At 33.1% G+C, this 11202-nt stretch overlaps 1 protein-coding gene across 1 annotated transcript; it reads left to right on the top strand.

Moving 5' to 3' along the window:
• Nucleotides 1-9005: 9005 nt before the first annotated feature.
• On the top strand, nt 9006-10541 carry ier3 (immediate early response 3). Its single transcript, XM_048188785.1, has one exon. It carries the CDS (start codon nt 9077-9079, stop codon nt 9686-9688), a length of 612 nt encoding a protein of 203 aa, XP_048044742.1. The 5' UTR covers nt 9006-9076; the 3' UTR covers nt 9689-10541.
• Nucleotides 10542-11202: the final 661 nt, after the last annotated feature.

Raw genomic sequence — 11202 nt, 5'->3', positions numbered from 1 at the left:
AACCCACCAATCAATCAATCAATCAATCAATCAATCAATCAACCTTAAGCAGTTGGAGCTAAATACACTGCAGAAAATTATGTAAAAGAAAAAGAATGTATGAGGGATTTCAGTTCAGTTTCTACTTACTGTATTTTAGTTTTAGCTACAGTTGCATGTAACCTCATTTAGTTTTCATTTAAACGTTTTTTTTAATCTTCCATTCAGGAAAACGAAACCGCTCTATCATCATACAAACCATACAAAGCCTTTGTACGCTAAATAAAAGAAATCTTAACATCTACTACAAGAAAAACATTGAGCAGACATGTTTATAATGACACATGATAATAATTTACCAATGTTTTGTTGTTTACAAACACTTTTACAAAAATTATCCCACTGAAATCAAGGTCTTTACATTTTTATAACCAATTGGGAATCAATCCCACAACCTTAGTGTAGCTAGTACAATATCACTATGATCTACCAGTTGAGCTACAGGCCATTGATGGCTGACTGCACTATGACTATAGCAGCTATAGATTCATACAGCTGTGTCATATAAACATCATCTAATCAGAATGACAATGTCACGTACACACTTTCTGAAAAACTTTATCTTTCTATCTTTTGTAAACACGCATGACCTGGCCTCCCTTAGGTATCTGATGATGAAAGATATAGTTCTATTTTAAAAAAGTTTCTCATTAAATCTTCCTCCTCCTATATCTGAGCTAATGCATGATGACTTCTCTATTAATGATGACTGTCACTGTGTCATTATAATGAGACCATTGTCTGTCTGACTGTGTGAACACTCTCAGAAAAAAAGGTACGGCGCTGTCACTGGGGCAAAAGTGGAAAGGTACATCTTTGAACCTTACTTACCCTAAATGGTACATATTAGTAGCTTAAAGTACATATTAGTACTTTAAAAGTACATATCAGTACCTTTTAACTTATGTACCTTAGGGTACTGCCCCAGTGACAAGCGCTGTACCTTTTTTCTGACAGTGAATTTGCACAGCTCTAAAACCAAATGAATTGAATTCTCAATTAAATCTCTAACTGCTCTACATACACAGTAGAAAAAATATGTAAATATATTTACTTTTTTATATTAATTTTTTTATATAGAAAACATGTAAATATATTTTTTTAGAATTGTTTTGCATAATTTGCACTTATATATCATGGTTATTATTGTTAACTAAAACTAAATCTATTAAACATTTTTGTCAATTGAAATAAACTGAAATGAAATATAAATAACAGTTGAAAACATGAACTAAATGAAAATAGAAAATGATGTCGTGGCAACTAGGTTTAAGTTTAAAGACTATAATTAACTGTAAATAAAAAAACATAAATAAACTGTAATTTTTAAAAATGAATAAAAATGACAAAAACATATAATATAATTAATATACACATTAATATAAACATATAATATAATTAATAATATAAATAAAAGTAACTAATTATAAAATAAAATATGTAATAATAAAATAGTTAAATTAAATATAAAATTAAATTATATAGTACATTAAATTATATTATATATTAAATTAAATTGAATCAATCAACCAACCAACCAACCAACCAAACCACCAATCAATCAATCAATCAATCAATCAACTACTAAATATAAAATAATATAAAATAAAACATATAATAATGAAATAGTTTGCCATAAATCATTAAATTAAATATAAAATTAAATTATATAGTACATTCAATTATATATTAAATTTAATTGAATCAACCAATTCTATATATATAATTAAATTAAATTAAATTAAATTAAGACATCACTAAGCACTAATCAATCACTAGTCACACATTACACTTGCTGAAACCCATTAGTCAGCATTACATCATTGTGATGTACCAAGAACACCTGTCTAAAATATATAACGACAAAACTGTAACACCTGCTGAGGGTGACAATTAAAATGTGTATGTGTGTGTTTTAGATTACACATATACCTGTAATGACTTCATGCTTTCACTTGAAGTTTTCACATCTCTCGATAGCCTGTGTGATGCATTACACATGCTTATACCCGCTTCATCACCACCACCATAGTCATTGTCAATGATTTCATGATCAAAGTCAGAGCAGTGATTTATTTGTGCAACACAATTAGTCATTTGATCCATGCCAGTTTATAGTTGTTTTCTACAGAATGCAACAGTCTGGTTCCTGAAATTGTCTTTCATTTCCTTACAGAGAAACTGATTTTAAGTGATAATGAATAAAGCTTTCAATATCAACTAACCATGACCTCTGAGGTTACACAATAGTATACATTTCTGGAGAAGTTTATGATTTAAAGTCATCAATGAACTGGCAGTATTTCGAAAACAGAGATTGAAAAGTCGAAGAGTGATCCTGTTGCTCAGCCGGAAATATTAATTCCCAGACGAAACACAAAATTAAGACCTTAAAAGCACGGTAAGCCACTTTGAATAAAAGTGTTTGCCAAATACATGCTTGATCCATCCTCATCTTAAATTGCAGACTTGAGCTGATGGTTAATTGCATGGTGGTTAAATATTTTTGAATTCTTCAGACACATTAGACGCATTGCCTTAATCCATATGACGCCGTGTCTGTCAGTTTCTCACACCTATTCTGACAACTGAACTGTTTAGAAAAGGTCAGGCATTGTTATTCCCACACAAGAGGAACCATTCCAAACTATAAATAGATGCATTTCTATAGAACTATTTTACGGCTTTAGAAACATTTCATTGTTCTTTAGCATTGTTCTTTTGCATTTTAGTTATGTCATATATAGTATCATAATGTTGCTGTGGTTGAATCTGTCTAAAACCTGTCTAGATGTCTGTCGCCACAAAATAAACCAAAAAGAACTATATATGAAATAATATTTTGTATCTAATATAAAAATTTGTTACATAAACATAACATTTGTGTTTATATTTTTATATTTATATTTATATATATATATACACATATATAAAAATATATAAATATATGTGTAGATATGAGACATATATCAAATACATTTTATATATATATATATATATATATATATAAATATAATGTATTTGACAATGGTAATGGTTTTAACTGATGTTAATATATTACACTATGCTTCATTTTCTTTAAGTAAAACATTATTACACTTTTTTTCTTTTGATTTTGGGGTGAAAATGATTTTTTTTTTTTTTTTTTTTTTTTTTTTTTTTACTATTCAACTCTAAACTATCTTCATGCAATGCACTAATAAAATGAATCCACTTTAAATGTGCTTGCATTAAATCCTCTGCCAATTCAATAAATGTCCTGTAGGCTAAATGTCAAATTTAGTTGAAGCACACTATAAAATCAAGTACTGTGTGTAGGTGAAAGTGAAACAGTCCGCCCCCTGTCTTTAATTAACGGCACTGCAACATAAATGACGTTAAACTATCATGATAATCAGCACGTAGACACTTGGCATGAATGAGGCACTATAATGAGAATTACCCCAGAACAATGACCCACATCTCGCTAACAACCCAAGAACTCAGATCCACGCTGTTCTGCCTGTCAAGTTGCATCTGTTGCCGTTGCAAAAACACAAGCTCAGTCAAACATGGTCATGAGAACTGTTCCCTTCTATTAATGAGAATCTACTCTCTACAGTCAGACCAAATTAACCCCTTTAAAGCCTGACATTTGTGTTTTTTTGTTGTTGTTGAGTATCACATTTGATACATCAGGCTTCTGTGGCTCATATACTATGATATACAGTAGGAGAATATGAAGCTCAGACTCGAGGAGGAAAAAAACACCAGTTTTATTCAGAGGCCCAAATGTTGTAATGTATCTTTATTCACTATTTACATAAAATGCACATAAATATCAGTTGTCACTTTATATCTCCCAATAATGTATCTTAGTAAGATGATATTTAAATGCTTAGATTTATAATCAAAGCTCTGTAGTTTTTATTGAGGGAGGCAAAACATAATGCAATGCAATACAATGATGACTGAAAGAGGAACAAATAAATGTTCCTCAAAAACCTGATCATATTTGCTACTCATATTTTAACATGGTTAATCAAGTACTTCATTACAGTAAGTGTTCATATTACTAACCATATAAGATGTATTCTACTTTAAAGAATGTGTAAAATTTCACAGCAAAATGACTTATGTACCACGACCTGAAGTGGGACATTTTTAAGAATATGCTAAAGGTCTTTTACTTGCGAAAAAAGTGTAAACTTTCAATTTGGATGGCAGAAATTTGCATATAAAATGATGCAGTAGGCAATATAAACTCCATCCATCAGAGCTCCAGATGAGTCTGCATTAGTTCACAGTGCCGTAATGCCGTTGACCTCCTATTTAGTGATAACAAAATTGCTCTAATCTACTTTAATAATAAAATTCATGCTTTAATATCAGACAAGTTTAGCTTGAAGGAACAAGAACAATGTTAAAGTCACCACATACCGAGCTGCATTGCTTGACACACCACTGAAACCATAAGTCATACTCAAAGTTCACACCCACGAGAGCATTCACTGTGTGCTTGAATGTTAATTTTAGGAAGGTTACGCAAAGCCTGTGCAGCCCTTCCTAATGTAAACATGCCAGGCCTGAGGCAGGGATTCCAGGCCTGAGGCTTCACCCGCAGCAGACATTCCACCGCTCGTGCTCATGGAGAAAACCCATAAACCACAGAGGGTGAGAAATGCAGGTGCTGCCGTTTGATTGGAGGGAAGCGCTTGTTCATATCATGAAAAAGCTGATGACAGACACGGGGGGGGGGGGGGGGGGGGATGAGTTTGTTTGAGGTCACAACCTCATTTCTCCTAAAAGTTCACGGCATTTAGATAGTGCACCTCAAGTGACCCTAATACTAACCAACTAGCCATCAGCTGCAAGTAAAAAAAAAAAAAAAACTTTCACCAACAGCAGGCTTACACACAGCAGAAATGAATTAATGGCATAATTTCATCTAAACTCAAACGCTTTTCATCATCTGTCTCCTCAATATATGAGGACATGAACACATGAACTTTATCTCCAGAACTGCTCTGAGGCACTTCAGAGATTTTCACCCTTTCATTTGGAAAAACTTCATGACAAACTGCAAAAATAAAAATTCATCCATGTTTTAATATCAAACCTAGTTCTGTTGTGCAGCATCTTATTTGACAAAAAATAAAAATGCAATGGTTTGTTGTAAATTTGGTTACATTTTAAGACTGATTAATTGATTATTAATTATTTAATAATTATTTATTTAATAATTAATTTATTAATTCATCTCATTAAACACTATTGTTGAATATAAATTTGTATTAAATCATAAAACATCGACTAAATAAAATGGAAAACAGAATTTAGGGGGAAATAAAATAGATTTAATGGGGCCCTAAATTAAAATTGGGCTTAATGCAGTTTAATTTTGAGCAAACAAGTTATGTTTACATTCATTCTCAAGGTCTAACAAACATGTGGAGAGCATATCCTTCCCCGTTAATGGTAAATTAATATCCTGAAAAATATCTATATATCGTATGATATGGAAAAAATAATATTGTCATAATATTTCTAAAATTTTAATATTTTAAAATTTATCAGATAAATTAGATCAGATTAATACAGATAAAATAATGTGCACATGCTAGACAAGCTAAAATGATCCAAATAAAATTTAAAACAAAATAAATAAAATAAAAATGGTTTACTAAGATGCATTATGGGAATAACACAGCTGTCAGCTATGATTAGATGGGGCAGGGGGAAATTGGGCTACTTTTCATTCCTTTTGGGTGGGTTTTGAGTAAGCTTTGCGCTGGAAATGTTTCTATGACCTGGCAACCCTGATGGTGTGAGTACTACCAACCCTTAAAGTTTCAAGTCTCTATGACTTACGGTTTGGTCTGCCCAATCACTTTTAGGAGAGAATGCTGATCCATGGAAAATTTTAACAATTACAATAGAGTATCAACGCTTCATGCTTGAATCCCCCAAAAAACTGTAAGTCTGGACTAGGCTAGCTCGGGGTTTCCTGAGGTCCCAAAAGGAAGGCAAGTTCAAGACCAAACTATTCTGCCAGTATACGTGCTTAACCAAAAGACCAAAAAAAAAAAAAGTCTTGAGAAATCTTACAATGCATTACATGCCGTGACCAGTACACAGGAAACAAGACACAAATGAAAATTAGCTGAAGCAAGTTTGATCACAAAAAGATTTGGCACTTTTGATTGCTGTGTGGTATTGACTCATAATCACGTCAGACATATTACTGTAAAAGTATGCATTCAAGTTGTGGTGAAAATTCCAAGGAACACTATATATTATATTTAGAAAACAGTGAGTATAAATGCACTCTTTTGCATTCTTGAGTCACTCATGTGATTCTACACTGAAAAAAAAAAATGGTGTAGGATTTACTTTGTAATAATTCTTTATAATAATTACAAAGAAACAGCAAGTGACACATTGACTTAAAGGGATAGTTCACCAAAAATTCATTACTCACCCTCAAGTTTTTCCAAACCTGTATGAATTTCTTTTTTCTGTTGAACACAAAAGAAGATATTTTGAAGAATGTCGGTAACCAAACAGTTTCGCTGTTCGCTTACCGACATTCTTCAAAATATCTTCTTTTGTGTTCAACAGAAGAAAGAAATTCATACAGGTTTGGAATAACTTGAGGGTGAATAAATGATGACAGAATTTATATTTATGGGTGAACTATCTCATTAAATGTGAAGTTTTGTAGTACAAAGATTGAATTTGTATTTTCTTGTAAAACAATTTAAAAAAAAAAAAATTACAGTGTACATGCTGTACAAGAAACAACTCATTTATTAATTTGAAGAGCCGCTCTCTAGATAAACCTTATTAGTACTGTGTGAGTTGTTTCTTTCTTTCTTTCTGTGTTTTTCAGACTATGTTGACGTTTCAAAAATGCACTAATATGCTGTTGGACATGCTGCTTTTATATTAATTATACTGAATGAGAGGTTATTACAAGAAATTATTTCAATCATCATCTGTTAAAAGACTAATTAATCAGGTGAACTGAATGATTAAATAAAATTGCATTTAATTTATGTTGAATTAAATACAATAATGCCAAATTAAATAGATGGATCGATTGAAATATGAATATTTTGACATCACAACTGTTCGTATTAAACTGTGTGCGTATGTGGCTGAATGATGTGATTCTGTTTAGTCATTCAAAAAATGCAATTTGTACAAATTAATTTAATACACCTCTTCTATGATTAACATGTTTTCAAATTAAAACTCATTTTGATGTTCTTTATGGAGCCTAAAAGTCAAGGTGTTGTAACTGTACAGACAAAAAAATGAAAGAAGAGGAAAGGCTGAAATAAGCTTAACTAGAAACTAGAAAAAGTCTTGTTCTAAAAAAAAAATATTATTTATTTATTTAGCTAGCTTCTGGTACTTATTTTGAATAAGTAATTACTTTGCAACCGCTTAAGTATTTTCTATATATGTGAATGTAATCTGGATCTCCCATTCGCTATGTTGTCACTGTCATGTGACCTATCAGCCTCAGTTGTGTGGCTTCACTGCCCTTCACAAGTCCTCTCCCGTGGCCTCATGGGATAGTAAAGTAAAGTCTGCATCCGAAATAGCATAGTAAGCTATAGGCGAAAAAAGTATGTGACAAAATATTTGTACTCCGAATTCACAGTACTCACAAAACAGTAAACAAAAAGTCCCTGGATGACCAACTACTTCTGGCCAGATTCTGAAGTGTGCATATTGTTACTTTACTATCCCATCAGGCCACACAGGATTTGTGAATGGCAGTGAAGCGACACAACTGACACTGGTATGTATAATTGATAATGACAGCATTTGGATTGCATTCATACTACACACATATAGAACATAGGCTACTTCTTTAGCGGTTGTGAAGTAATTACTTACTCAAAATAAGTGCCTACTCAACAAAGTATGTGATTTCAGACGCAGCCAATGTGTCCATCCAATGTACCCTCAGTAGTAGCCAGGTACTTTTTACCTGCTCTTTTATGAGTTCTGTGAATTTGGGCATTCTAGCCTACTTTTGTCACATACTGTTTTTCACCTTTTATATAGCAGAGAAGAACTATTTCGGATGCAGCCAATGTTGTCATTTGACGAGAAATGGCTTCCTTCCCCTGAAATGAACCAACTTATTGGTTTATATTAATGTATTCATGCAGATAAGCTATAGATTTCAACTGGGTTTTTAAATGTCTCAGTTACTATAAAGATTCGATTAGAAGTGCGATCGGAATTTTCACTCAAAAAGTGTTCGCCTGATGAGGTAACTTGTCCCGCTTAATGTTCCCGCTATTTTTTCCCGCTTAGGCCTAAGTCGAAAAAAAAAACATTACAAAACTGTCATTATTTTTGAATCACTTAGATTTAGATACCACACATATAGCCTATAGAATAATTTTTAAAAAACTAAGTAGCTAGTATATTGTCTTAAGTATGGTGTTAAATGACAGTTTTCACTACAGACGATTGTCAAAAGATTGCATGAAATGTAGCCTACCTATACATTACATATTTAACAGATGCTTATAAACAAACAAATAAATAAATAGAACGTATTAAAAGTCTACACTCACTGTATAATTCACACATTTAAAGAATAAGGGTTTTAAATAAATACATCAAATTACTTTGAGGAACAAAGTTTTTATTTTAAAGTTTTATTTATTTATTTTATTAAAATATAATTTGAAAAGTGCAGCTATCTTGTTTTTTTTTTGTTTTGTTTTTTTGTTTGTTTTGTTTTGTTTTGTTTTACTGAACTATAATTTTTTACTGAAGTAATCTGAAGTCAAGCATACTTGGTTCCCCTGAGAAGCTGTTGTCATATGCTGAGCTCATATCTTAAGCTAAAACCTGGGAATTTTTGGTTAAAAGCATGTATTTTCCGTCTCGAGTGAAGGGTGTGGCCATTTCTATGGGCGTCTCTTAAAAGCAAAATATATAAACCTCACGCTGAAGTTAGAGAAGTCACTTTTGAGAACCAGAGACACAGAGCAAGTAAAGCTACTGGAACTGACCTGAACTAACAATGTACACCAGATCAGACAGCCTGGTCCTCTCATTACCGACAAACGCTTTCTTCCAGCCGCAGTCGCAGTTCGATTTCAGACCGGCGACGATGCAGCGCAACACCGAGCCGGAGATCTTCACTTTCGAGCGGATCCCGGAGCCGCAGTCATTCCCTCACCGCGGAGCTCCGCTGCGCCCGCGCAAGAGAAACACCCGTGTCATGTATCCCTCCAAAGTGCGCAAATATCTGCCACCGGCCGAGAAGAGCCCAGCCAAACGCTGGCTGATCGCACTGTGCCTGGTGGTTTTCCTGCAGATCTACACGGAGGAGGGATCCGTTGAGACGACGCAGAGTGAAGGACCAAGCTTCACCGATGCCACAGCGTACAATGTTCTCCCTTTCCAGTCTGCTGAGGAGCAAGCCAGACAGATGATGGGCAATTGTCCTGAGGTCTTCGGCCAGTCTAGCAGCGAGGAGGAGAAGAAGGAGAACTCTTGGTTCCTGAACACTACATGCCCGAGCTCAAGCCTGGAGGAGGACTTCACTACTCTCTACCAGCAGAGCCGGAGGAACGGATACGTGGTGGCCCTTCTCTACCCTGTATATCATAGACTCGGCACAGAGAACTGAATGAACTCTGAATCAAGTTTGTGGACTAACCAAGACGAGTTAAAGACTTTGAACCTTCTCGGAGAAGAAAAAAAGGCTCCTGTGGTTCCTAGCGGTGCCTGGAGAACTCATCTGCTCCAGCTGGGCGAAGTGATGAAAAACACAATCTGAGGAGACATTTGATGGACTTGAATGATGAACAAACTTATAATGGAATGAAACTTGAATGGCTCATTTAGATTTACTTGAAAATGTTTCACTTGAAGTGTATAGATTTACACAGTAGCCTCACAAGTAGACCTATTATATGTCTAAACTAATGAGAGTGTCACAATGACCATTTGTGTTACTGAACGCTGCGCCTGCAGAAATACTTGAATCTCACATTGATCATTTTATTTTATCATGTTATATATGAAGAACTATTTGTTGTAGCTATTTATTTAATGTTATTTATTTATTGTTATTGATTTATTTATTTCCTATTGCCTTGTGAAAATAAATTGACATTTGCATCTTCAATTCTTATTTACTTTTTTCATTGTCTTCTCGTAATATCATTAGTTCGTAAACTTGCTTCAAAATGCAGTTGTTTCTCTGTGCCACCTCTAAGAGTACAATACTCAAACAAGAGATATAGAAAAATATATGATTTATGACACGTGTTGTACATTACACTTATAAGTGCATGAACACTAATGCTGATATGGCTCTTTTAAAAAATATGTTTGAATTTTGAGTTTATTGTTCAAGTCCTAGAGATAATCGTTGTAATATTAACACCAGTAATGAATAATAAGATCATTTATGAGCAGTATAAAGATTCAAATGTATGATGTTCATATAATGAATAAAGTTACAATGATCACAATAATATTTTGTGTTGTTCTTCAGTTTCATTATGTTTCATGAATATTTAATATGATTGAACAACTCCAGCCTCATTAGGTTACTGAATGTGATTTTAAAGGGACCAGATCATTCATAAATAGCTCCTTAAACTGAATGTTACATTTTTAGAATGTGTTTTTAACAAAACCTCATTGGCACGTTCTAAAATATTATGTAATGAGTAAGCTTTAAGAGAAAATACAGTGTTCTGTCAGTCTAATGCATCACCTTAATATGGAGATGGATATAAGAGTGGAAATAAATAAAGGAAATGACCAGATTAGTCCTGCAAAAGAGGTCAGCAGTTAATAAAAGAAACATTGTTTTGCTTTTTCCATCAGCATTTTACAATCTTTACTGCAAAATTAATATTAAATGTTGTACACTGTAAAAAAAAAAAAAAAAATTGTCAGCTGTGGTTGCCAGAACTTTTGTTTCAGGCATCATATCACTTCATTTAAATGGCTTATTATAAATCTATATACTGTTAGATTCTATACAGTATATAGATATATAGATATATAGTATATTATATTCTCTCTCTCTCTATAGTGCTTGAGAGAGTGCTTGTCACTGGGGCCCTACGGTACAAAAATGAAAAGGTGCATATTAGTACATATTAATACTTTAAAAGTACATATTAG

Source organism: Megalobrama amblycephala, linkage group LG4 (genome assembly GCF_018812025.1).
Source record: "Megalobrama amblycephala isolate DHTTF-2021 linkage group LG4, ASM1881202v1, whole genome shotgun sequence".
Lineage (NCBI taxonomy): Eukaryota > Metazoa > Chordata > Actinopteri > Cypriniformes > Xenocyprididae > Megalobrama > Megalobrama amblycephala.
Note: the sequence above shows the minus strand (reverse complement) of the source record. Positions and strands in the feature narration are given on the sequence as shown.